The sequence below is a fragment of the Clarias gariepinus genome, chromosome 24 (assembly GCF_024256425.1).
Source record: "Clarias gariepinus isolate MV-2021 ecotype Netherlands chromosome 24, CGAR_prim_01v2, whole genome shotgun sequence".
Taxonomy (NCBI): Eukaryota; Metazoa; Chordata; class Actinopteri; order Siluriformes; family Clariidae; genus Clarias; species Clarias gariepinus.
The window spans coordinates 22043548-22071420 of record NC_071123.1 but is presented as its reverse complement, the minus strand read 5'-3'; the positions used below and the strand labels follow the sequence as shown (position 1 = coordinate 22071420).

Sequence of the window (27873 nt, the reverse complement as noted above, 5' to 3'; positions counted from 1 at the left end):
AAAAAAAAATCTTTATTCACCATTGGCAAAGTTTCTAAATCATTTAAACTAGCAGTTATTGAACCCCTACCTAAAAAAGCGAGAACCTTGATCCGTGTGGGCTATCCAACTATAGGCCGATATCAAACCTTCCTTTTATCTCCAAGATCCTAGAAAATGTTGTAGTACAGCAGCTGTGCTCATGTCTGCATAGGAATTACATTGATAAAATGTACCAGTTAGGATTTAGGCCTCAACATAGCACTCATGGCAGCAGCATTTGGGTTTGTGCGTTAGCTGGCTTTTACCGCTGAGAGGCGTTATATAACTATAGACTGAGGCCTCAGGCCTTGGTTCATTCTCTCAAGGGTTAATGAGCCGCAGATCGTCTAGAGCCGCACATAGTTGCAGATAAAATCAAGTGAAACATTGTAATTAAATCACAATGTTTAATAACCAGAGTATTCATAAACACAGGACAAAAATTACAATACAAATTTAGAATTTAAATTAAATCAAATCTTATTAGGATTGAATTTAAGAAACATAAACGATATCACAGTGAGCCTTTAGATTTTATTATGTGTGTAGGATTTTGTCATCTTATACTTTGTGTTATTTAAATTTGTTCCAGATTTATTAACTGAAATAAAAGTGAAACTAAATGACCATAAAATTGAAAGCATCGTCAGGACATGTTGCTGCGTCAGCAGACGTTAATGTTATTCCGCAGCGCCTGTGTTTTGCGTTATTATAAGAATTAAATGCAGTAGGCTATTATGATCATCCAAATTTTATTTAATAAATAATGAAAAAATTTTAACAAATTACATTTTGACATCCCAGTAGCACCCTCGTTGCGCTGTACCACCGCTGGCAAAATGTTCTGAAGATGATCAATATAATTATTGCACGCAATTTTAGTCAAGCGATCTCTCCAGAAAGTCACAATGGCCTGAAGCTCATCTTTGTTCTGTGGCTTAGCCTCACATCTGACAAACTACTACAGCGCGTGCCAAACCATCCCTATCGGGTTGAGATGAGGAGACCTGTATGTAAGGAATACAAGTTAGAGAAAAAAGTGTCATGTGAACATTTCATAAACAAGGTTATCTAAAATAACAGAACACAGGGCATAAGAAACATACTCGGCTGGTGTTTTTACTCAGCAATACACTGTCGCTGTATGCTTTGGGTCATTGTCTATAGCATAAATTGAAAGAAACGTAATAAAAAAAAATTGATTTATAAACACTATAAAACACATATATTCCTAACAAATAAATTTTTTTTTCATCACAAACCCATTATTTTTTACTTTGGAAGAAGCGATGAGGTGCTTCAAAGTGTTGTTAAATATAGGCGCCACTGCTGATTTTATTATGCTTTCTATAATGCTGGTCCATAATTACTGTAAATTTATAGTAAATCGAAATTCAGTCATATTACTCAACTATTCAGCTACTGTATCTCGTTACGTAAAATGTGCTGTACATTACAGTACATTGAACCAATCTTCAAAGACAATATTGGCCCTGGTCCCCGTCGGGATATGGTCCCCCAAACATGAAGTTTTACAGGATGACCTTAGGTTTCGCTAAGTGCCGCCCCCTTTTCTTGTAGCACATCAATGCAAAGTGCTCCAAGCCAAAGTTGTTTCGTCAGCAAACATTACATTGTCAAAGGTCTCTCTGACAGCCATCCACTGCTGCGCTTGACTAAAACGCAGTGCTTTGTTGGTGTCCTGAATCATAGGGTCTGTGCTAAACAAACAAAAAAAACACAAACAAATAAATATATAGATAAATGGGTTAAATCAAAAATATAATGTATAGATCGAATAACGAATTAAGATGATTATACAGCAAAAATATTATTTAGTACAATGAAATCTCTGAATTCTTGATGATACTGCATGAATATTTAATACAACAAATCTCTCAATTCATTCACAGATGTAAGACTATATATTTTGGTTTATATTGCGAATGAATAACAAATTAAGAGCCTCTGATTATATTGCATAAATATTAATTTGAACAAATAAATCTCTGGAAAAAAATCCTATGACTTTTTTTTCACAAACGTAAAACCATATACAAACAGATAGTCTGTCTAAACAAAATGGAACCAATGTTTTCTAACTCATTATTGTGTGGTTATGATTGTGGTTTTTGGACCAGTACTCGGATGTGGAAATTACTATCATTGTATTTCTTCGATGCAACATATTGTTATGACTTTTATATGACTTAAGCTCTAATTATATTTAAAAACCGAGATGACGGAAAATGTCACGAATTACTTTAAAATGCGACCGATTTATTTTGGCCGCTGTCATTTTGACGCAGAAATCAGAAGCAGAAATCAAACGTGTGACCTCACTTTTAAGACCTTGCAATTTTATTGTGAGGCTCTCTATAACATGATCATTTTCAGTCATGGCAGCTACTGTTCCAGGATCTGCCTGAGCTGATGCGAGGCAGTAGCACACTAAGCTCTCCTAACTCATGCTGTGGAGTCAACACTCTTTACAAACTGTCTTTTAAGGATCATCTCCTCTTCCTCTCTTACTTCACGGAGCAATTCAGTGAAGCTAGGAGGAGGCTTAAGTTTGTACACCATTCTTATATCAAGGGCAGTGAGGTCATGAAACAGAGCTCCTCTTGCAACTTGTTCAATACGTGCACGATTCATGTCAGCCACTTGAACCTCTATGATGGACTGCGTTCAGCAGCTTATCTAGTCTGAGTACTGTAAGTATGCTGACAGTTTTCCGCCTTCTTGTTAAAATGTGCTGCAAAACTTCACCATGAGGTCAGCTCCACTGTCTGATGTGCAAAAACTAGTTTCCAGGGCTTTTAGATGGTCATTGGCAGTGACATGGGGATTACTGACTTTTAAACATCGAACAATATTTGCTGCTAGTCCTTTAAGTGTACGGGCATGTTATTCACAAGTTCTGACGCGTATATTTCTTGTTAAAATGGTTTACTTTCTTGCATAAATCCACTGTGGTTATAACGACTTGCTGTATCTTGTAGCTTACGGTCTTAAAATTACGGTTACAACAACTTATTTGCTGTATCTTTTAAACTATGGTATTACGATCAAAAGCTTGTGTTCTGCGTGATAGACATGCAGCTACACAACTACTGTATAGAATGATGTCACAGAACAACTTATAAAATGATGTCACAGTGCAACTTACGATTATCATACTAAATGCTTAACTAATAAACTTAATGCGTAATGCTTAACTAATGAAATAGAAATAAACACAACAACAAAATTATAGAAATTAAACATGGCACTTACATTTCCAGCCCCTAATTGACAGGCAGGAAGACTGACAATTACACACATTTTTTGTTGTTTTGTTGTTGTTGTTTTTTTTAAATAATAGAGCCACAAAATTAAACCTTCTTAACCTTTTAAACCTTTTTGTTTACTATTTAACTTTACTATTTAACTTTACTATTTAAGTAAAGCATTCGTGTCTTTTGCGTACCAAAGAAAAAATCATAACTAGTTATGACGTAATTAACAGTCCATTTCACATATGAGGCACAACTTGTCAATGGGTCTTTCCAGTTTATTGGTCTTAGTTTTAACCAGCACACGTCTCACAAGTCCTTTTTTATGAGGGAACACTTTCGTGATTCGTCCGACGACCCATGAATTTCTTGGAGAAGACTTTTAGTATTAGACAATACTAACTACTCAAGGCCCCAACCCATCTCCAGCTACAAACTATTCAGGTATGTTATCCTTGGTCAAATCATTGGAAGTCTTAACTAGCACCAGTTGGCTCCTTTTATTGTGTCCTAAACACCTCCCTCTTATTTTGCTATGACCAAATATTTTACACACAAGCACTGTTCAACTCAATATGCTCGACAAAAAATAAAATAAAATAAATCTAGCAGCAACCACGATCCCGGACGAGCCCCCACATGTAGCCCACCCTCAAAGTTTTCTGGGTTTCAAAATGTTATGACTTCATTCATACCAATACTAAAAGAAACACTCTTTACATGGGAGAAAAATTGGTGATGGGTCTACTAGATTATTTAATTTGGGATGTGTTCACAATACCTATAACTGCCGAATAGGTCTCCGGCTTAAAGCAGAGAGGCCTGGTTAGCAGAGAGGACTGTTAGGACCCACTAACAAATAAAAAAAAATAAACACATTCTTAACCTATACCCGGGTTTTTTTCTTTCCCTAACCAGTCTATGGTACCATAACGTTGATGTGCATGTTGGAGCTCATAACAACTCTTGTTCCAATGTTTCCTGAAGTTCTCACCACCTTTAGCGACTATGTTTCTTGAGTCTGTATCCACGTGTATAACCATCCAGAAGATTCCTGTAACAGCAGGAAGTCCTCAAGCACGTCACTGCAGCAGAATTCAAAGCACATAGAAGTTTGGAGCCGCCCGTGCTCCTCACAAACAGACTCCTTCTTTTAGCACTGCAGCTCACTCTTTCTCGAAATAGTCCTGCTAACGCACTTAAACCTGCCAAGCATGCAATTATATTACAGTACCTGCTTAGTGTTTTCATTTTCTCTTCTCTCTGTCCAAAACATCAACATGCTTCTGTTTACATTTACATTTAGGCATTTGGCAGATGCTCTTATCCAGAGCGACTTATGAAAAGTGCTTAAACCCGCCTCCACTCAAATGAGATAGGCTACCCTAACGGTTACTAATTGTTAGCACAAAAGACTGACATTTAACCAGACCACTCACAGTACAAGAGGAAAAAATAAATAAATAAAGATGTACTCCAGAAGCATCCACAATTTTTCCAGTTAATCACTAACCCATTACTTTTCTGTTTTCCAGAAACATTAACGAGTTTACAATGCTCCACATATTATTAACAGAATTTCCAATTTGTAAACAGAATTTTTAACTCAAGTTAAAATAATAATACCTGCTTAAACAGAAACACTTTAAATAAACAACATTTAAGCCCTAAACTAGGGCAGTACATACACTTTTGGTCATAATATTTTCCTCGATAGATTAGAAAATGTTGTAGAAGTTAAGGGAATGGCCATCTCCTGGCTCAGGTCTTATTTGTCAGTTTCCAGATGTAAGTGGTGACTATACTTGTACTAAAGTGAAGTTTGGTGTTCCACAGGGTTTGGTTTTAGACCCACTGCTATTTTCTCTTTAAATGCTTTCTCTGGACATCATAAATTGTAAGCATGTTATTAGTTTCCACAGTTATGCTTATGACACAGAGTTATACATCTCAGCAAAGGCAGATGAGAGACACCAGTTTAATGAAGTTTTGCCCAACACATGGAGGCTTAATGCTGAGGATGTGCGTGGTGACTGAGGATGGTTCCAGTTGACCATGAATATGGTCTTGAATTTCATCAGAGAACAGACAGCTGTTCTCTGATGGCTTGTGACAGGTCAATAGTTCAGGACTAAAATTTCCACAAGCAGTTTTATTCCGAGCAGCCAATAAGTTGACTTTATATTAACTTAAAGATCTATCTTGTTATACTGAACATACTGCCTCCTAACACACAGCATGACTACAATTCAGTCCCTGCTATCTGTTATCACCCAAAAGTCTCGTTTCTCTGCTGGTCAAAGTAAAAAAAATATGCAGTTTTATACCTGAGCAGCCAATGAAGCAGTTTTATACCTGAGCAGCCAATAAAAAAAAAGTGGACTTCATATTAACTTGAAGATTTATTTTGTTATACTGAACTTCCTAACACACAGCATGACTACAGTTCAATCCCTGCTATCTGTTATCACCCAAATGAGGATGTTCACTGTTAAGTCTCGTTTCTCTGCTGGTCAAAGTAAAAAAAAAAATGCAGTTTTATACCTGAGCAGCCAATAAAGCAGTTTTATACCTGAGCAGCCAATAAAGAAAAGTGGACTTGAAGATTTATTTTGTTATACTGAACTTCCTGCCTCCTAACACACAGCATGACTACAGTTCAATCCCTGCTATCTGTTATCATTCAAATGAGGATGTTCACTGTTGAGTCTGGTTTCTCTGCAGAATTCCTTGTTTAGTGTTGACACGGACAGCTTTAAGTTGTTAATACAAGACCACTCATAAAAACTGGGAAACTTACAAGATTTACTTTATATTTCCATTTATTTTACATTACAGTATCAGCTCAGTTAACTTCCAGGCTCCAGGGCGCTGTGTACAGTAGCATGTCCAATCTATTATTTTACACACCGAGTAGATGGGGAATGACTTAGAAGAAATTATTAAGTAAGGAAAGTGCTGTTTGAGATGTCATAACATTATCAGTTGTGGTTTTCGGCTGGCAGCTGCTCTTTCCTCAGTCCTGCAGACAGTACTGTACCGACATACCTTCACTTATGCCAGCGACTGAAAATTAGTGTAATTAATGGTTATTAGAACACACAGTGGCAGAGAGGCACATGTGGTTAAATATCCCAGTGGTCATGCCATCTTTTTCACCCGTGGAAACCTTCTTGTCTAATCTGGTCGCTCATTTAGAACTAACTGTATAATAGACACAAAATCCATGGCTAAACCCGATTTAAAACTTACATAGAGGAGTTTATGCTTTTGTGATTCAACAAAAGCTCTTTTTTGTCTTTTCTTTATTATTACAATAGGGAACTACTGTTTATAGCTTCCATTATATAAGTGAGAACATGAACTCATGTCCCACAACTTTTAAGAAACTTGGATAAAAAAAAAAAAAAAAGGTGTCACTCTTATGTAAAGATAGTGTGCAATCATTTAAATTACTCTGGTACATAACCCCTGTATTGTTTATTGTCCTATAACAGCGTGACATGTAGTGCTTTATTCTTTACACATTGTATATTATATTATTTAAGTGTTTATTTTCAGTTTAATCGCATTAGAGTACCTTTACATGACTCACTTTTACTGTAGTTGTTTAGGTAAATTACAGAACAATCAAATGATTTACATGAATTCTGTGTTTTCTTTGAAACGATTCTTTGAAAAAAATTCTTACAGCATAGTGGGATTGTGCATGTAATGATCATTTTGGAAAATCTTATAAATAATGAGGATAATGAGCAGGGGAAAGGTAAGGGTAAGGTTTTGGTAAAAGTCCTTTTTCATGAAATGGAAAATGGGGCAAAAAAGAGGTGGGGCATTAATAAAGAACTGTGTAGTGTGTGTTGCTCAACCCAAAAACCCAATTGGAACTAAAACAGGAACTGGAAATGTATATTCTGTTGACAGAGATTATTTCAGTTCTGTTTACAAACATTTTAACTGTAATCCTAAATACAGTAAACTTGCAAGAATAACATTATTTATATTAATTTCAAGACTTTAGACTAACAATAATGTAACGCAATTATTTCTTAAAGGCACATAAAATAACAGCAATAGAAACAGTGCAGAATAGCATTGCTTCCTGTTACGTTCTGTTTGTCGGTAGATGAAGGACTGCCCTAAAAACAAAACAAAAAGCAAAACAGCATTAACCCTGAGGGAGTCCCAGAAAAAGTGAGACTGAAAGAAATGGAGGGAGATCTGGTCATTCTGGTGAACATGATGGGAACCTCCAGGGAGAATCTGGAAAGGTAGTTTCAATTAAATTCTCATTCACATCCCCTCTGCGGATTCTCAGTTTTATTCACTAATAAGCTGCATAGGCATTTCCAAAAGCAATATGCAAATGACTAAAAATACCATCTGCATCCTTTAGACACGTACTTTGAACTGGAATAACCATATCTTTTTTTTTATGCAAAATTCATTTAATCAAGTAAATTTGTAATAAAATAATAATGGTTTTATTCTACTAATGACTTAAGAAATCAAGTGTAATTATTAACATGATGCTACCATCCCCATGCTTCACACTGCAAAAACTATCATAGTTTTATAAAAAAAACTATTATATATTATAGCAAGTAAAAATATCATTAACATAGTAAAATATAGTAAAATGTTCCTAAAATTTAGGAATTACAACAAACCAAATGTATGATCATGAAGCTTATTTCTAATAAAATTTTACTAAAAATGTCTTGTTCTATTGGCAGATAATTTTGACAGTTTTATGAATTTATTTCTTAAAAGAAGCAAAATTCTCTGCCTGTAGAACAAGATTTTTTTTTTTGCTCAAAATTTTAATAACATTTGACTAGAACTAGGCTTATACTAATCTTATTTTAAGACATAGATGGATAGGTTTGGCTAAATTTAAGAATATTTCTTTGACTAAGACCCTTGCAGTGTGTCTTAAGGAATTTAACTGCATTTACATTTCAGCAGCAGGTCCGACATTCCTGGACTTATTTAATATTGCCCATGAGAATCAATTCTACTGAAAATCTCTTTAAATTTGTGCTTCTGATCTGTGCTTCTTTTGTTTATAAAGGCAGATCTCTTGATCTCTTAATGCAGGATAATTAATATATGGTGTAATAACCCATTAAAAAATAATGTCTCCAATATTAGTAATTTGTAACTGATTTGTAACATTTCCTACCATGAACATTAACATGAGCTTTGGGTTAACAATTCATACTTTCAGGTGGCTCGGCTAAACTGTCATCTCCACCGCACCTTTCACTTCCAGTTACAAAGTTTACCTAAAAAGCAGTATTCAATAACATGCTGATTCTCAACAGAAAGAAGTTCTCGCTAAAAATTCTAGCTAAGCGTAATATTTTATAAAAACATTAGAATATAATGGAATTGTTTCATGACAGCCAAAAAAACAGACAGGCAATATACTGATGAGTGCACAGTCCATAACTGTGCGTATAATTCTGCTGCGAATGTAAAAACCATTTTGAAAATATATATGAAACAGTACAGACAAATGCAGTGCTTTGAAATAATCAAATAATACAGTCCTCCTGGAATATACTTTGGATCAATTTCTGAAAACACATAACTGATTTTAGGTTTGCACATATGTGGCTGAGGCATTTAAAATTTGTCTAAAAGATCATTTGGCTCAATTATCAAACCCAGCATAATAGGCAGGTTTCTGAAAATTCAATGTTTCAAATTAGATTGTAATTCCAATCTTTATGTAATTTGGTGAAAAAACGTCTAAAGACATCTCTGACAAACAATTAGCAATATATCTACACTCAACAAAAATATAAACGCAACACCTTTGTTTCTGCTCCGATTTTTCATGAGATGGACTTAAAGATCTAAAACTCATTTCAGATACACAATATTACCATTTCTCTCAAACATTGTTTACAAATCAGTCTAAATGTGTGATAGTGAGCACGGATAATGCACGGGCCCATGTTGCAAGGATCTGTACACAGTTCTTGGGAGCTGTAAATGTCCCAGTTCTTGCATGGCCAGCATACTCACCGGACATGTCACCCGTTGAGCATGTTTGGGATGTGCTTGACCGGCGTATACGACTGCGTGTACCAGTTCCCACTAATATCCAACAACTTCGCACAGCCATTGAAGAAGAGTGGATCAACATTCCACAGGCCACAATTGACAATCTGATAAACTCTATGCGAAGAAGATGTGTTGCACTGCATGAGGCAAATGGTGGTCACACCAGATACTGACCGGTTCTGAGTCCCCAGACCCCCAATAAAGCAAAAAACTGCACATTTCAGGGTGGCCTTTTATTGTGGGCAGTATAAGGTACACCTGTGCACTACTTATGATGTCAGATCAGCATCTTGATGTGGCACACCTGTGAGGTGGGATGGATTATCTCAGCAAAGCAGAAGTGCTCACTATCACACATTTAGACTGATTTGTGAACAATGTTTGAGAGAAATGGTAATATTGTGTATCTGGAATGAATTTTAGATCTTTAAGTCCATCTCATGAAAAATCGGAGCAGAAACAAAGGTGTTGCGTTTATATTTTTGTTAAGTGTATCCAGAAAATCATATTGTAGGATTTTTAAAGAATTTATTTGCAAATTATGGTGGAAAATAAGTAAAATAAGTATTTGGTCAATAACAAAATTTCATTTCAATACTTTGTTATATACCCTTTGTTGGCAATGACAGAGGTCAAACGTTTTCTGTAAGTCTTCACAAGATTTTTACACACTGTTGCTGGTATTTTGGCCCTTCCTCCATGCAGATCTCCTCTAGAGCAGTGATGTTTTTAGGCTCTCGCTGGGCAACCCGGACAGATTTTCTATGGGGTTGAGATCTGAAGACTGGCTAGGCCACTCCAGGACCTTGAAATGCTTTTTACACATGCTTCTGGTCATGATGAAAGAACCAGCCACGTTTCATCTTCAATGCCCTTGCTGATGGTAGGAGGTTTGCGCTCAAAATCTCATGATACATGGCCCGGTTCATTCTTTCCCTTTACACAGATCAGTCATCCTGGGTCCCTTTGCAGAAAAACAGCCCTAAAGCATGATGTTTCCATGCAACTGCAGCATTTGAGTCCCAGGTGGTGAGGTGTGTTACTGATAGTAGCCTTAGTTATTTTGTTCCCAGCTCTCTGCAGGTCATTCACTAGGTCCCCTCGTGTGGTTCTGGGATTTTTGCTTACAGTTCTTGTGATCACTTTGACCCAACGGGGTGAGATCTTGCTTGTTTGTAGGTGACCAAATACTTATTTTACCGAGGAATTTACCAATTAATTCATTAAATATCCTACAATGATTTTCTGCATTTTTTACTTATTTTGTCTCTCATAGTTGAGGTATACCTATGAGAAAATGAGAGGAGGAGGGGTGTGTGTGTGAAGGCGAGAGGAAAAGGGTGTGTGTGCAGGGGCACGACAGAAAGAAAATGGATCTTTAACCTCTCTAATGAGACTTTCTTTTGCTTTACACGTGCGCACACATGTGGTCACAGTGTTATAGTAAGCAGTACACATGTGCATGGATGTTGATTATACCAGTGAGAGATGCGCACCGATGTCCACTAAAACCATTGGCTCAGATGTGATCACATGATGCTCGATGGGAAAACAAGAAGCGCATGCTGCGTGCTACATGATGTTCGGTACTCGTAAACTAAGACTTCTGCCTTCATTAATTTTTGAAGTCAAAATTTATTAAAAATCTTTGCTAGTCTTGTGGAATGCTTGCAAATCGGGTTACTCGCAATCCAAAGTTCCACCGTATATGTAAATAAATACCTATTTAAAAACATAGCTATTGAGATTAAGTAAATCATGTGTTTAATGTCTTTTTGTTGTTTTTTAGAAAATTAAAATAAGTTAACAGATCTTTTTTAAAGTACTTTCTCATGTGAACAGATGTGATTTCCACTCTTGCTGAGACAAGGGTTTCGGAGGATCCAGCTGTTTTCTTACATAGTTATGACATAATCTTTAAAATACCTGAAAAAAGTCCTGAGTGGCCGGCATGACGCCAGCAAAGAATATACACTTGATGAAGTCCTTCTTAATATCGGATGTGTAAAAAAAATTTACCGGACAGAGATAATCAGATGTTTGCTTAAAATAAATAAAGTAATGAATAAATAATTATGATAGAATCATTCAGGGATCAAATCCAGTTTCCGGTTGTGGAGACACACTTGGTTTTGTTTCGGATGGAAATAGAGAGCATTTTCTGTACATGCATTTTCTTTCATGCTTTTCTAGTGCAAAACAGTAGCGGACAGAAGCAAATGGAAATACTAAATTAAATGAATGAACAGAAATGATACGTTTAAGGAAAATGTGAAGGAAAAATGAAAGCGCGTGGGTTCAGTTACAGTATAAGAGTTCCCTTTTTACACTTTCCCTATGACATAAGGGCTTCCACAACTGTCGCGTGACCTCTAACTTAGAGTAAAACACCCACACACACACTCACACTCACACACACACATTGCAATGCAAACCATTAATGATTTTTTTTTTATTTTGACCCAACTAAGTAGCAAAAGCTAAACAAATAATAATAATAATAATAATAATAATAATAATAATAATAATAGCTGCTTAGTGGGTACAACTGTCACACTGCACCTTCAGGATTAGGCGTTTGAGTTTCGTCTCCATTCTGTGTGCATGGAGTTTGTATGTTTTCGTCATGGTGGATGGCACATGCTCCCACATGTGGAGGCACAGTGACTTAGTTGTGAGCACTGTCACCTCCAGTGTCCGGGTTGGATTCCCGTCTCTGGGTCTCTGAGCATAGAGTTTGCATGTTCTCCCCATGCTTGCTGGGTTTCCTCTGGGTGCAATGACGTCCTCGCAGTCCAGTGACGAGATTAGGCCACTTGGCATTCCCAAATTTCCTGTAGCGTGTAAATAAGCATGTGGGTGTGTGTATGGGTGTGCCCTGTGATGATTTGGCACCCCATCCTGGGTGTACCCTGTCTCATGCCGTAAGTCTCCTGGGATAGGCTCCAGGCCCCCAGTGACCCTGAACACAGGAAGAAATGGTATACACAGTGGTGTATTAATGGTAACGACGATGACAGTCATGTGATAGTCACATGTGTCAACATTAATGATCTTTTTCCCATATCACCGGGTTGGATATACAGTATTAGGCAGCAAGTGAACGATCAGGTCTCGAAGTTGATCTGCTGGAACCAAATGTAAGGAGCTTAAGTGATTTTGGCAAAGGCCAAATTGTGATGGCTAGACCACTGGGTCAAGAGGCAAGTGGCCTGGTTTGATGATTTTATTTTACATCATATGCTAGGAAACTTTAGGTCCTTCCATTCATGTGAATTTGACATGCACAAATATCTAAACATTGTTGCTGACCAAGTAATGGAAATGTTTGTCCCTGAAGGCAGTGGGCTCTATCAGCTGAATAATGCACTCATACACATACATTATATTGCCCAAAGTATTCGCTCTTCTGCCTTCACATGTACATGAACTTCAGTAACATCCAGTTCTTAATCCATAGGGTTTCATATTATGTTTGGAGCTCTAAGAGCTTCACCTCTTCTGTGAAGGGTTTTCACAAGGTTTAAGAGTTTGAGATGCTGACCCAGCCTTTAAATTCTCCAGATCTCAATCCGGTTGAGCGTCTGTGGGACGTGCTGGAAAAACAGATCTAATCCATGGAGGGTCCACCTCGCAACTTACTGACAGGACTTTTAGGATCTGCTGTTGACATTGTGGTCCACGGCAGATACCACGTCCACACCTAGAGAGGTCTAGTGGATTCCATGCCTTGATGGGTCAGGGCTGTGTTAGTGGCACAAGGGGGAGCTACACAATATTACATCAGGAGGAACAAATAAAATATATATGCATGTTTAAATAAAAAAAGTCATACAATATTATTATTATTATTATTATTATTATTATTATTATAAGTAGGGGTAGTAGTAGTGTAGATGCTGTTGTTTGGATGTAGGTTTCATAATAAAAGGGGAACCCCATATACAAGTTGTATATAAGCAACACACTTCTCCTCTCTCACACACACAGTCATCAGACACGGACTACACAGGAAACAATCCTTTATCGATAGCTCTCAGAGGTGAGTGTGTGTATGTGTGTGTGTGTATGTGTGTGTGTGTGAAACAGAGAGAGAGATGCTGAGTTTCGCCAGCTGTGGCCACTCTGTTACAATCAAGTTAAAAGGATTTATTATTCCTTTTATCAGTATGATTTTTAAGAAGCTTGTAAGAAACAGACAGATGTTTGACAGACAGATGTTTTGAGTTCCAGCAGGTTAATATTAGATCCGGGCAAACATCAAATAGTACATTATTGTCATTAGTAGTATTAGTAGTAGTAGTAATAGTAATGTGAAAAAAATGTATTTACTCGCAGAGTTTTTAATGTGTGAAATAACTATCATTCTTTATTTCATTTTCTGTAGATATTCCTACTAATTATACAATAATAATAATGATAATATTTGTGTGTGTGTGTGTTAGATGGCATGGTATAGAACAGCTCTGTGGCTCATGCTCTTATCAGCAGCGTACGACAGATGCTGCTCTTCTCCTAGTCGGTTCTCCCGCTCCCTCAGCTTGACCCGCACCATCCGCTCGCGTGTCCAGCAGCTGCTCCTCAGATACGTGAGTGACCAGAACTAGACCTCCATCCCTCTTTCACTTCTGTCAGCGATTCACTGATGGTTTAGTACATAATGTGATTCTAAAGTAAATGTTATAACTTTTTAAGATGGTAGGGTGGTTGTACAATGCATGAAGAATTACAAGCTCGTGGAATATCACATCCTGTTATTAAATGCAGCAGTATGAGAGCAAAATATTACTTGTTAAAATGTACCATGACATTATATTTATACTGATAAATACAGATGAACCCATTAGTTGAACCCACCGTTTAAGATACAAGTGCAGAAAGTTCTTGAATTTTAAAAAAATTCTTTGATTATTTTTGTGTAGAAAGAAGAACAGTTTGGAAACTCGCACTTTGACGACAAGAGGATCGTATTAAACACACTACCATCAGTCGCCATAAACTATCGGACCTGGCTGCAAATGGAGGTGTGTATGTTTGTATGTGTGCATGTGAATATGGTTGTACAACTAAATTGTACCTCTATGACATCTAACTTGCTATCTTACACTTTTTACTCTTTACACGTCGCGTGTGCAGGACACCGAGCGCTTGTACCGCGCTTCTCATGACCTTCAGACGTTCTCGATTCACCTGGAGAGCCAGCGTCTGAGACTGCAGGCAAACAGTGATCAAGCTGGAGACATGGAGATGAGGAAGAGGAACAGGAGAGGAAGGCCATATCAGTCCTTGTCCCAGAGCATTCTGGGAATTGAGCTGGACCTCCGGGACCTCATGAGACAAGCCAACTCTCAGGTACAGTCATGTCATTTACTTGATATGAAGATATGCCGCCTGGCACCTTGAGTGATCACAGTGTTGCCCCACACCTTGAGGGCTTGGGGGCCTCGGGGATTCTCCCACAAGGCATTTGGATTTGGCTAACTGGCATATCCAAATTGCCTGTGGCGTATGATTGGGGTGTGTGCATCTGTTGGATGTTGCCAGTGATTTTTGACATGACCTCATAGAGCACTGAGGCCAACCATCAATTAGCAATGTTGGCTTGGATGGATGGATGGATGGATGGATGGCTTAGATGTCTTTAGTATCTCTATGTTCCATTTCATTTGTTTCTGCTCAGAAGGGAGAGCTGTACAGCTATCAGAAGCCTAGAGAGCAGATCGGCCAGATTGGAAATTGATAAATTTGAAAGGAAATTTGAGTAAATTAAAATATATATATATATTTCTGGGGGTCTTTACAGTCGATTCCTTTGAGGCTGTGAGTCATTTGTGAGCCCACATAAAAGCTGTGATCCCATAATTGTCTTCACCAGGCCAGAAATCTGTAAAGTGAATAATGTGTGACACATGCTATAAAAATGCTTATTAATATTTCGAGCTGTTTTGGTCCACACATACGCAAAGAACGCCTTCGTTAACTCCGTTAAGTTTGGGCTTTTTTCTCCTTCTCAGCCTCATGTCTAGTTGTTGAAAATGATGAGTAATCATCACACAGCCAGGCTTCCTTTCATCAGAGCTTCATTGCAAAACAGGGGAGAGCTCAAGTGAGCATGTGGCAAAAGTCCATGGGAAGTTCTGGGGCTCTTTTCATTAGGAATGTTTGATTGTGTAGTTTCATAAAACTTTCCCATTATTTTTATTGTAAATGGGGCAAAAAGAAAGAAAGAAAGAAAGAAAGAAAGAAAGAAAGAAAGAACATTGCACCTTGGTTAATGCAAATGCAAAGTTTGTTTTATGTTTGTACATCTTGAATGAGATGCATGTTCTGGACTCCCTGATCGTGTGTGACGTTTCCCCTTTCTCGATATCTGAATATGATTGTGCACATAGTAAAACAGTTTATCTTTCACAATGAGCCTGTTAGGAGAAGATGACTGTATGCCCAGTGGCGTACAGCCCACTCGTACGGTATTCACCAAAGATTTCTGCTTTCTCTGAGAGGTGAAGCAATGCCGCTGTTACCCAAGGCAACCGAAACCACAGGTTGCGGTTGCCAACGACTAGTATGATACTAGTCATTGGCAAGCATTCTGTATATATCACATACTGAATCATGAGAAACGCGTTAATATTCCCGACAGATTTCTAGCAAAGTGATTAGTCATTATCCTGGAGTGCATACTTCCCAGTTCGCTAGTTCCTAAAGTTGGTTTTACTGACCAGAAACGTTGTGAAACGTTTTGGTGGAAACTGCTGATGGTTTTTGTAAAACGTACTATAAACACTGACAATCCTCGAGTGATTCTCAAACTTTTTCGACCTTTCAGTTGATAACTAAATCATAACCATAACAACTTTGATATTAACCTACTTGACGGTAATCACTTTTCGTTGTCATGTGATTAAACAAATAACTTACAGAGGCTCACACAGATAAACCTAACAGCCCCGAAAACGTGGTTCAAGCCTGGCTCTTGACATTTTTCAGAAAAATTCTGCTGATCATGTAAACAGCTGCTGATTAATCTGCGTATTATAATAATAATATATGTTGTTCTCTCTTTGACTCCACAGCTGCTTAGCATCAGCACATTAAAGAAGATGGACGACAACACAAACACACCTCCTCCGACCACCAGGCTGACAAACCCATCCTCTTCCATCTCAATCTCTCCATCTGGTTCTGCTCTGGACCGGATCCTGTCCTCTACTTTGCGCACCACAGACGTCCCGTCCGTCACTCAGCCCAGACAGGTGCAGAAGCAAGCTCCTAAACCTGCATCATCTCAGTGGGTGTCCGTCCTCGAGGGCTACGTCATCCTCCGTGATCTCGAGAGATACCTAAGCAGGCTAGTCCGGGATTACACGCTGCTCCAGGCAAAATACTGACAGCACGATTAAGGGTGGAAAAAAAAGCCAAGTGTTTATCCATGCACACATGAGCACATTCCAATGCAGCTAAGGCGAGGACTTACAGACCTCAATTAGCAATTATTTATTTTTGCAATTTTCTATTTATTTATTTAAAACAAGGTTAAATTAATTCTTGACATTTTTTATTCTTTGTCTAATTGTGTCTAGATTTCCACTTTAAAGTTGCAGATGCCTCAGGGGGGAAAAAGTGTGGTTTACAATACGCACTTTCATAGGAAATAAAGAAAGCCATGATATGATTTATTTAAGGCCTTTGTTTACAATGTTCTGGGCCAGAAATAAGCTCCATCGCACTCACTTTCTTTCTCTTCTCTAAGAAGGGAATGGATCATCTTGTAATTTATGGGTCAGTAGATTATAGTTTGCGGTAACTGCTGCTTAGGGCAGTGGTGGCTCAATCGGTTAAGGCTGTGGGTTAAATGGGTTACTGATTGGAAGGTTAAGGGGTCGAGCCCCAGCACCACCAAAGTTGCCACTGTTGAGCCCTTGAGCAAGGCCCTTAACCCTATCTGCTCCAGGGTGCACTGTATCCTGGGCGACCCTGTGCTCTGACCCCAGATTCCTAACTAGGATATGCAAAAAAAAATATTTTATTTTACTGTAAGGTACATGTGACAAATAATTGACGCATAATTATTATTCTTTAGTGGTCTACTAGTGTTTAAAATGTATCATTTTAATCCAATGTCCTTATCATTTCTTTTTGTACTTGACCAAGTAAAAGTGGTGGAAATGTGGCAGCTGTGAGAACTAATAGATGTAATCTGAGTTATGTTCATATTGGGGATTCACTTGCTCTGGGTTTGAAAGTATTTCAATGTTCCATAATACCTTACAACATTTTTTCATCTATACTTGAAGTATTTAAAAAGTTTTATCGTATTGTAATTTACATCGTATTTTTTTTTACCAGTAGTGGTAAAGGATTTCTGGTTTGAAGTTATTTCCTGAGAAAAATGCAATAATTAAGTTACTGAATGACTACAACCATCTCAAGTGCTTCTACTAGGTAGACGCCACTCGCATCAGCCCCCAGAGTATATATAACGTACGCACAAGAACTCATTGCACTTATCAATGTTTCGAGTGACCTTATAGAACATATTCTTGGATTTTCTTACTACTGAAACTACTAATTGTTTTTTTACTGTGAAACTGAGAAAGAGACCAAGTACCTGCAATTCTGAACCATCCAGTAACGAAAGTTAAACTGCTGAAATAAAAGTTTACACCCGGGCGGGGTCGAACCATCTCACCGGTTTAAACTGCTTGAGTATCTTTTAAAGCTGTGATTTGAAGGCGTTTTCTGTTGTGTAGTCATTCACCAAATACGGTATAGTTTAGACTGTAATAACCACTATGGTATTTCCCAAACAAACCCACACTTCCTCCTTGGTCCGGAAACCAGCCAATTACAGGACAGCGTGATTGGTGGTTTTACCCTCCCTCTCCCCCCGTACTTTCCACCCTCGCACTCTTATTTATTGTATTGCTATTTATTTATTTATTTAAATTATAATGGAAATGATGATTTGTTGTTTGTATGAATGTTTAATTTATTATTTTGAACCATTTCAGTGTTTTAGAGACTTTTATACTGTAGATTTACACAAATAAAAATATGAGCATTGACCATTGTGTGAGTGGTTTAATAAATATATGTATTGAAAGTTCGGGTGGTATTGCCAGAGCTCTATTTTAAAAAATTGTTTTTATTTTATTTTCATTTTTTTGGCTAAAAATTATTGGTTTGGTCTTACCCCACCTAACAAAAAAAAATATTTAGCTAAATAATAAGGGAAATCTATAGCTATTTTCTTACAAACTGTATGAAGAAATCGATATGTCGCAACAGAACATCATTAGCCCTACTGTACGATGCCACAGCCAGCCATGTTTGCAAACTCTCTGGTCAAATAAGGGTGACATAAAAACAATTAAAAGGGTTCTGTGGGATATGTCAAAGCCGATCAGCCAGCTCTGATGAATGGAAATCTTATAGAAGTAAGAAAATTAAAAAATAATAATCTAGAAATACAGTTCTGTAGAAAGGGTTTTATAGAGAACCTTTGGTGGTGTGTTAGGGTTCTGGCAAAATGTGGATGCTAGACATAAGCTTAGCCATTTTTCCATGTTGGGGACTGGTACTTACTGTAGAGGCCACTGGCTAGTTCAACCACCAGTGGTTGTGGTTGGTTTCTGAAAATTGAATACAGGTCAGGAACAATGAGAGATCAGAATGCAAACCGCTAGTCACCGAAGTACTATGAAGTTTTTAGAAGTCTGGTGTCTCCTCAAACTTCCCCTACTTCAGATCAAAATACTCAATGAGGGTAAAATCACATGACAATGACACGCAAAATATAAACAACACAGGATAAAGAATGTACAATGTGTGTAAAAGACCTTACTTAAAAGAAGGAAATGGCCAGAGGCTTCCTGCCAATTACACCAAGCAGATCCATAAGCAGATCTGTATAGAAGTCTGTAGAGTTTTATAGAACAACCATCTTAAAGCAAAAGTCTTAGAGAGTTTTACAGAAACAGACATTCTATAGATTACTAGTGCAAGGCTACAGAGTTATAAAAAAAACTGAGTAAAGGTTCTATAGAACATGCATCTTAAGGCATAGGTTCAATAGAGTCCCATCGCATTGTCTATTGAGTCGTATTAAAACGGTAAGGTAAAGGTTTTTGTAGGACTTGGATCTTGAGGCAAAGAAAATTCTATAAAGTCATTAAATGGACATTTTTTCCCCAAGTCTGTTAAGTTGCCCCTTAACGCAGCACTAACAGCCACCATTTGCTACCCATTAACTTCCAGTTTGGTAGTTGTTGTGTGTATGGAAAGGAATTTGTAAAGGACCAAATAATGAAAACCAAAATGCCTTTAAAAAGTTTGGAGAAATTTTTAGATGGAAGATTTTGCAAGTCTGGCAGAAGTGAGGAAGAAGAAGTGCTGAGTTACAGCAGCTTTAAATAATGCTGAAATCTGTGGAAAATAAATCAAATCTGCACTGTCATAGATTATGATTAAATGTTTAATGCATCTGGCGACATCCACGCCTTGTGCCTAAAACCAGCACTCGATGTCCAGTGGTAAAGTACTCGCTGTTCAAGACGTTACCTGCTTTTACACACAGGGGACTGAAAGAGGAAATGAAGCAAAGTACTGAAGAGTGTTAAGTCTTAAATGTTGTGAAACGTGTCTCTGAACAAACTCCAACAAGCACACCTGCAGCATTCTTTTGTGATTTATTTGGGGATTATTAAAGATTTCTTACAAACTGACACAATCTTAAGACTTCACTTGTATGAAAGGTCATTCTTGTCTATTCAGTTCTTCTTTTGTTTCTCTTATTCAGCTTTTCCCCAGTGAGTGCAATGTGTATATATTTTGCTCGATGATTTCTTCAATCAGCTCTGCAGCTAGCAGTTGGGCTAAACACGTGTTATTACTTGTATTAGGATTGCAGCTCTCCTAATTAATTACACTTACTCCAAGACTTGCTTTCAGTTTTGGCTCATTCTGTCTGGCTTTTCTTGCACTTGTTTACACCAACCTGTAGCAAATTCAATGTTTTGTCTGGCTTGATTTGCCTCACCTTTCACCATAGATGACGGAGGTCCAGTCATCGTCTTTTACGGTGAGCGGATAAATTTGGGAACTTCCTGCAACTTACACATTAAATACACTCGGCCTCTGACTGCATACTGTCTTTTTCGATCTGGGCTCATTTCTAGTGACAGCTAGCAAAGAAAGGAAATTAAAACAGGAAGTAAAGTGTGTGGTTTAGATTCAAAACCAGAAGTAACAGACGTTTAGGGCTATAGTCTTCCACACTCCGGCAAGAACGTGAAAAAAAGGGTGAGATTTTCGAACTGATAAAAGCCAAACCCTGTATTGTAAATTCTTACTATCAGAAAAAAAAAAAAAGTGTGCAAAAGTCGACAAAAGACAGCCATAAAAAGGTTAAATGTCTGAACAAACCGAAACAGTCATTAACTGGTGCACAGGTCAGTTCATTAGTCAGGCTGCTACTGTAAGTCCTACATGATAATAAGGATAATACAAAAAAAGGTTTCAATGTTAGTGGAATTGACTATCAAAACAAAACACAAGTGTAACTTGCACTTCAGCGTGACAGTCTGTTAGAAAGCGTGGCGACTGTGTGGTGGTTGGCATTAAGCGCATTATTCTTCAACAAGCGATCGGTCCACCAACGGCATGATGAATGCTTCTTCATAGTGAGTTGTGTGATTGGTGTGATTGGTCGACACGGGATCATACACTGCTGTTGGTTTGTGGGGACGTCTGGGAAGGAAAAAAGGGAAAAAACTGGTTTTAATTCAGCCATAACCGTTTCTTACAGTACATCTTCTTATCTTGCTCTTAGAAATGAAAAGATCATGTAAAAAAGAAATGACAAAGGTTTCGTTTACTTAAATTATAACCAATTATAATTGCCCCTCCCTGATTTTTTTTTGCATACTTGTCACACCTAAATGATTCTGATTATTAAACCAATTTTAATATTACACTAAGATAACACAAAATGTATTTTTTTTATAATGATTACATTTATTCAAAATACAGAACAAACTGTAGGTCAATGATGACTAGAGAAAATACAGTATGTGCTTATATATAAATTTTACCACTTCCGGAATACGGGAATAAGATCGTAAAATGTAGAACTCACAATTTTTTTTTTTTTTTTTTGGTCATAGATTTAACCAAAAACAACCATAAAAACACATGATTATGTGTATTTATTTCTCTTTGTAACCCTTTATTCATTGTTTTTTTTTTTTTTTTTTTGCTTAGTCATCTTTGTATAGTTGGTTAAATAAAATAAAGTATATGTCACTTTATACTGCACAATCCTGAACCCTACATATCTTTATTAAAAATCAGCGAGTCAAAAAATGGCTAAACTGCTCTAAGTTCTTAGGACTACAGGGGGGTGCTAGGGGGGAGCTGTCCAAACCAACCTGGCCCTCTGTGGAAAAGGTGATAGCCCCTTGCTAAATCATGAATGAACTGTGATTAGCAACATTTTTCAACAAATTTCACTCGTCACACCCAGGCCTGATCACTGCCAGGCCTGTTGAGTCAAAAAAAATCACTTAAATAGAACCTGTCTGTCAAAGTCAAGCACACTAAAAGATCTCGCATCATGCCATGATGTAAAAAACAGATGAGCAACAAAGTCTCCTATAAATATTGCCTGAAATTTTATAATTGTGGCCATGTTGGATTACGAACATCTCTGTTTCAGTGCAGTTTGGTGTCACTAGTGGTTTTTATAACACTTTACAAGCTACAACAGATTTTTGTACTTTTTTGTGCCATGTTTTCTGTTTGTTCTATGAAGGCTTTCCACTAGATGTTGAAAAACAGTCATGGGGATTTGCCCACAAGAGCATTCGTAAGGTCATGTTGCTGTTGATTTAAGGTAATGTGATGTCTAATCAAAGCTTCATCTGTTTATCAGAGCAGCTGTTAACTCATTTCTTCACTTCTCTTTATTCGCTTGCCTCCAGTCTGTAAGGAGAAGCATGGCTGCATCAGGTGCAGGTTTACGTTTCTTAGTTTCGTGCTGCCCCGTTCTTGAACGCAGCTCACTTTTTGTCTCTGGTTGAACACCATCTAAACCGTATGAGTCATGGAATATCTCACCACAGCCAAGTGTCCATTCTTAGCCTTGACCACCCGGTGCTCCGCCCCAGAGGTGAAGTCAATGATGCCCTCTTTGCCTCTGGAAATTGCAAACCGGATACTGAAGGAGGGAAAAGGGTGAAGAAATAGTTTCAGAATTCCTTTTCATAACCTCGAAGATGTGAGACACACACAAAAGACGTACACACACCTGTCTTGACTGACATTGACATTGTGTATCTTGTCCGACAAGATGGCCAGCTTTGTGACAGCCTCGATCACGTGGTCGCTCTGGAGAACCAGGTCGCCCTGAAAGCGGAAAGGTCAAAGGTCACAGGCTGCCAGGATCACCACGTTAATGAAGGCAATAGGACAATGTGATGTCAATTCTGATTTTCTCACATATTATATACTGATGTCCCTAATATTCTTTCAATTCTGTAAAGCTGCTTCAAGATCCTGGTCACTGTTAAAATGCCTACGTATATAAATGAAATTGAATTGAATTGGAATGACTTTTCTTTTACCTTCTGCTTGCTGTCAGCAGTGGGCACATGCAGGACGAAAAAGCCATCACTAAGAGAACTGACTGAGATGCCTACAGAGGGAAAGAGAAAGAAAGAAAGAAAGAAAGAAAGAAAGAAAGAAGTGGGCGAGAAAAAAATTACCCGATGATACAAAAGTCCTGTGACATCATAAAACTTAATAAAGACCCTGAAAATCATGAGACTAACAGAGTCATAAACATCTGAGTATAATCATATGAGCTTGCAAGAATACCTATGATGCAAGAACTGTAAAATGTTCTGCGGTGCACACTTCTTCTTCTTCGTCTTTCAGCTGTTCCCTTTCAGGGGTCGCCACAGTAAATCATCTGCCTCCATCTAACCCTATCCTCTGCATCCTCTTCTCTCACACCAACTAACGTCATGTCCTCTCTCACTGCATCCATAAATCTGCTCTTTGATCTGCTTCTAGACCTCCTGTCTGGCAGTTCCAACCTCAGCATCCTTCTACTGATATATTCACAATCCCCTTCCTGAACATGTCCAAACCACCTCAATCTGGCCTCTCTGACTTTAACTCCAAAACATCTAACTTGGGTTCTCCCTGTGATAGACACTGCATGTTAAAGGTCATGTTTGGACTTCCCAAAGCTCCATTTTCCTTTTATTCTCTAACATTCTAGGAAACGGCTCTCTGCATGCCCCCCCTCACTGCACATTCCTGTAACATGAAACTAAGACTATTGCCTAATAATGACAAACATTTCTGACCTTTATTTATTTTCCCACTCACTCATCATCTATACCACTCCATACTGTATACAGGGTCTCATGGAGCCTAGAGCCACTTCATCACAGGGGAAACTGGGATTGTCAACAAACCTAATCTTCATGTCTTTGGACTGTGGGAGGAAACCAGAGTATCCGGACGAAACCATGCAAACTCCACACATGCAGACCTGAGGCGGGAATCAAACCCAGAGCCTGGAGGTGCAAGGCAACAGTGCCAACCACTTCACCAATAAACCACCCTGCTTTATTTATTTTGAGTGGAAATGTCATTATTTAGAAAATCTGGTACCTAGCAATGAACCGTAATCGATGCGCTGCTTGATTTTGGACTCCTGAACAAGAACCGCAGAAGAGCCGGTCATCAGGAGCTGCCGAGGCCTGGCACGGAAGCCATGCCGATCGTACTTGATGACTGGCACGCCATACTAACACACAGGGTGTGTGTGAGAGAGAGTGAGAGAGAGAGATATCGTATGACTATTATAGCCCAATATTAAACTGATTTGTTGTGTCTGTCTTTACTATGAGTATAAATATATGATTTTGTAGTGACAGTGCGATCATCATGGGTGCACATACTTCAGCATACAGTATATATTCTTCCGTTTCTATTTACACACATATTTGCATGTTACCTTCAGTTTGTTTTCACTTCCAAGAGTTTGTCGCACTTTGAGGTTGACCTCCTCATTCTCTGGACAAAAAGTACAGAAACTGTTGGCAATTTTATTGGTACATTCTCAGCATGTATGTGCGTGTAAAGGCATGTGTATTTTACCCAGCCTAGTGCCCACAAAAAGCCTAGGGACACTTCGAGGGTAGCTGTCCTTCTGACCCCTAAAAATACCGCTGGCTACAACCTTCTGCTCCAACTGTAAACAGAGACAGATATTTTTTACTCACTGTGGTTGTATGTGTTTTACTCATTTCCTCTTTTGATCCTGGATTGGTGTGCCCTGTGTGTACAGTATATGTATTACATGTCTGTGAGAATGTCTGGTGTGTGCGCGCGTCTGGTTTCACCTGGTTCTTCCACTCGGGTTGGATTTTCCTGCAGTAGTCGTTGACCAGGTTTCTAATACACAGTCGGCGGACGTACACCGAGGCCTGGGGAAGAAGTGCCAAAAGTACTTCTTAGAAATGGACATGCCGACACCATCACATGTATGAACTAAAGTTATAAAAGTGCTGAAAAGGGACATTTTTTAAAAAGAACATCGGTAAACTAGTGCACCTTACAGAAAGGGGAAGTGTAGCGAAACTGAGCAGCTAACTTATTATTAACTCTAGTACCGTGTTAAAGTCTTATGCAGCCTGATGTATGGCTATAAATACAAATCTTTTGGTTATTTATTTATTTTATAATTATACTATGGAGTACCCACGAACCTGATGCTTGCGTGTTCCCATTTCCTGCAATTTGAGAATCAAAATGTTGTATGTTTCCCATATAAATCACTGCCTCATAAAAGGTGACGGTGATGCTGCTATATGACACTGTTATAAAACTTTATGCTTATATGTTTATAAAAGTTTATGTTTATGCCTTGTTTACATTAGGTTGTAGTTCTTTCGTCATCACCCAAACACGCTCCCTGTTCGGTAATCGGAGAGTGAATCACAGATGGGAAACTGAAAAAGTAGACCAGGTTTTGTCCAAAAACGTGTTAAAATTCACTTATACTGTATCACTTCAGCACTGCTATTTGATTGGTAAAAATTGTCACAGATTCATCAGTGGTTTTGGGGTCGTACGCCTAAAACGTTTTGTCACTCCTTGCTGACTCCAAAAAGCTCACTTGGCATGCGGCTTCCCCTTCAGCAGATGCTTGAATGGGTGGAGTGGAGCCGCTAGATCTGGAACGGCTGATTATCAATAGACCTTGGACTTTGGATGGCCTGTACACTGCTGTTTAATCGTCGGGCAAGATACAGCAGTTAAAGGACTGCCCAAGCTGCCCCGACACTTTCAGAACAAGTCTTTGCGATCCAGCCACCAAAAAGGAAAAGACCGCTGCATCGACGTTAAGGCCACTTTCCCCAGCCGAGATCGCTGCTGTGGTTAACTGAGGAGCGACAGCCAACGTTAGCCGTCTCACATTACACTCCAATCTTTGGCCACACACAAAAAGGATCTGGTAGGGTTGGCTGGCTGAGACTGTAAGAGCTGTGTTGAGGAGCCTGCAGGAGCCGCTGCCCATGCGGATCCAATCTGCCACCCTGCCACCACCATCACTCGCCAGCTGGGCAATGCCTCATGCACATGCTAATCCTCACTCCTTTCCTCCCCTTCCTCCCTTCCTCCTTACAAAATCCTTCCTTTCCCCATTTTCCCAATAAAACTACCCTTTTCTCTTAAGACCTTGCCTTGTGTCTGTGTGTCTACAGTATGGTGCTCCACGAGCCAAAGATCTTACACCAATCCCAGTAAAATTCAGTTTAGCTTTTCTAATTAATATCTATTGGTGCTTTTTACATTGAGCAAGTAGCATATTAGTAGCTTATTTCAAAGTGAATTATTAAACCCGGCACATAACCGTCCATAACAACATTTTGGTTTCACTTATGATGCAGGTTAAACCTCAGGCAGAGATCTATTGCTGCAAAAGATTCAGTAAATTCTGTCCAGTCAGTTTTGCCTGATCTAACTTATACTGGTTTCAGGTCCTCCAATGTATGAAACATAAAGTTATCATTAAAAGAGTTCTGACTTCTGAGGCACTGAGATCAGATTAGATCGGTGAAACATTTACGCACTTAATTGTAATTGGTAATCACCAAACATTCATGTTTAAACACTAATACCTCCTTCCAGTGGAGAAGTGGGGGGGGAAGTCCTGCAAGATAATCTGGGTAAATTATTAATAACATCGCTGTATTTTCGGTGTTGTCATAACTGGATTGAAAAATTCCCTAATAGCGCAGCTGTATTTATTACACTTCTTTCTACAGAGAGAGCGACAGAGCGTTGAGCAATACATCGAGAGAGTGCGTGACCGAGACAGAAAGAGAGAGAGGGACAGAGAGAGAGAGAGAGAGAGAGAGAGAGAGAACATCTGTTCACTGGTGGCATGACAATTTGTGCTATGTTAAACTGCAGGCGGGTAACACTATGGTTTCAAGAAGTGCTGAAGATGCCCTAAACTTTACTGTATATTATGAAATAAAATATTTCCAATTGGTTATTGAGGTTAGCTTAGTGTTATAATTAGCTGTATGGAAAACCCCGTAGCGATTTTTTTTCTCTCCCTCTTTCTCTCTCATTCCCTGTGTGTGTGCATGTGTGTGTGTGTGTGTGTGTGTCACCTCTTCAAGGGACGGCGGTGGTACCGGCCAAGTCCTGTCCAAAACGTTCTTTGGTAAGTTCCTCTTGATGGTCATTAAATAGGAGAAACGCACATGGTCCAGGAAGTACTCGTTATCAGGACAACGTGGCTCGTGCCTCAGGATGAAGCCTTTTATAAACCTGAGAGAGAGAAAGAGAAGCATTATTGTCTGACTCGTTTTAAAATAAACTATATTTGCACACACAATTCAGAATTCAGGAACGCCAATCTACATGTCTTTGGACTATGGGAGGAAACCGGAGGAAACCTGCCAAGCACGGAGAGAACATGCAACCTCCACGCACACTGACCTGAGGCAGGAATCGAACCCTCGACCCTGGATGTGCGAGGCGCCTTATTGCTAGTATACTGTAATAATCATTTATATAATGTATGACGTTTGTCAACTTCAAATTAGAAATAAACCCCGCCTCATCTCTATCACAGACATACACACACTCACGTGCGGATGGTGTTCGCAGCTTGCCGGCGGCGCTTGGCTTTCCTGCGGCCTTTGACGCCCCGCCACCACGACTGGATCGTGATCGCTACACAGAGAGAGAGAGAGAGAGAGAGAGACAGGGCAATTTTTCATACACACACCTGTACACACACTTCCACATGTCTTGATTTTAAAACCCATCATCTGTTGCATTCCCAGTTTCCTACACTTAAGAATAAAAGTAAAACATTCTTATCTTCATAAAAAAAAAATTAACAGGTGCTGCGTGGATCCTTTTTTTTAAAGTAATAAGACACTAAATGTTACATACACAATGG

General features: G+C 38.6%; 2 protein-coding genes across 3 annotated transcripts in view; one reads left to right on the top strand and one right to left on the bottom strand.

The window, feature by feature from the left end:
- The first annotated feature begins 13317 nt into the window (after positions 1-13317).
- LOC128512080 (uncharacterized) lies at positions 13318-18455 on the top strand. Its single transcript, XM_053485209.1, has 5 exons — positions 13318-13413; positions 13817-13960; positions 14294-14395; positions 14508-14723; positions 16448-18455. Exons 2-5 carry the CDS (start codon positions 13817-13819, stop codon positions 16760-16762), a joined length of 777 nt encoding a protein of 258 aa, XP_053341184.1. The 5' UTR covers positions 13318-13413; the 3' UTR covers positions 16763-18455.
- Positions 18456-20045: 1590 nt separating this feature from the next.
- Positions 20046-27873, bottom strand: part of myo1ca (myosin Ic, paralog a) — a 29065-nt gene continuing 21237 nt past the window's right edge. For both annotated transcript variants that reach the window (XM_053485127.1, XM_053485126.1), the window contains exons 23-32: positions 27557-27641; positions 27074-27233; positions 24791-24874; positions 24546-24639; positions 24403-24461; positions 24057-24192; positions 22997-23067; positions 22681-22778; positions 22491-22590; positions 20046-21122 (exon numbers count right to left, since the gene is read on the bottom strand). In XM_053485127.1, the coding sequence (XP_053341102.1) occupies positions 21093-21122; positions 22491-22590; positions 22681-22778; positions 22997-23067; positions 24057-24192; positions 24403-24461; positions 24546-24639; positions 24791-24874; positions 27074-27233; positions 27557-27641 (917 nt within the window). In that variant the 3' untranslated portion in view covers positions 20046-21092. The remainder of the gene's footprint in view (positions 21123-22490; positions 22591-22680; positions 22779-22996; positions 23068-24056; positions 24193-24402; positions 24462-24545; positions 24640-24790; positions 24875-27073; positions 27234-27556; positions 27642-27873) is intronic.

Excerpts from the sequence above, each read along its gene's own strand:
- LOC128512080 (XM_053485209.1), top strand. The coding sequence starts at position 13,817 with ATGGCATGGTATAGAACAGCTCTGTGGCTCATGCTCTTATCAGCAGCG. Across the intron at positions 13,961-14,293 it reads AGCAGCTGCTCCTCAGATAC|AAAGAAGAACAGTTTGGAAA; the intron begins GTGAGTGACCAG and ends ATTTTTGTGTAG. Across the intron at positions 14,724-16,447 it reads TGAGACAAGCCAACTCTCAG|CTGCTTAGCATCAGCACATT; the intron begins GTACAGTCATGT and ends TTGACTCCACAG.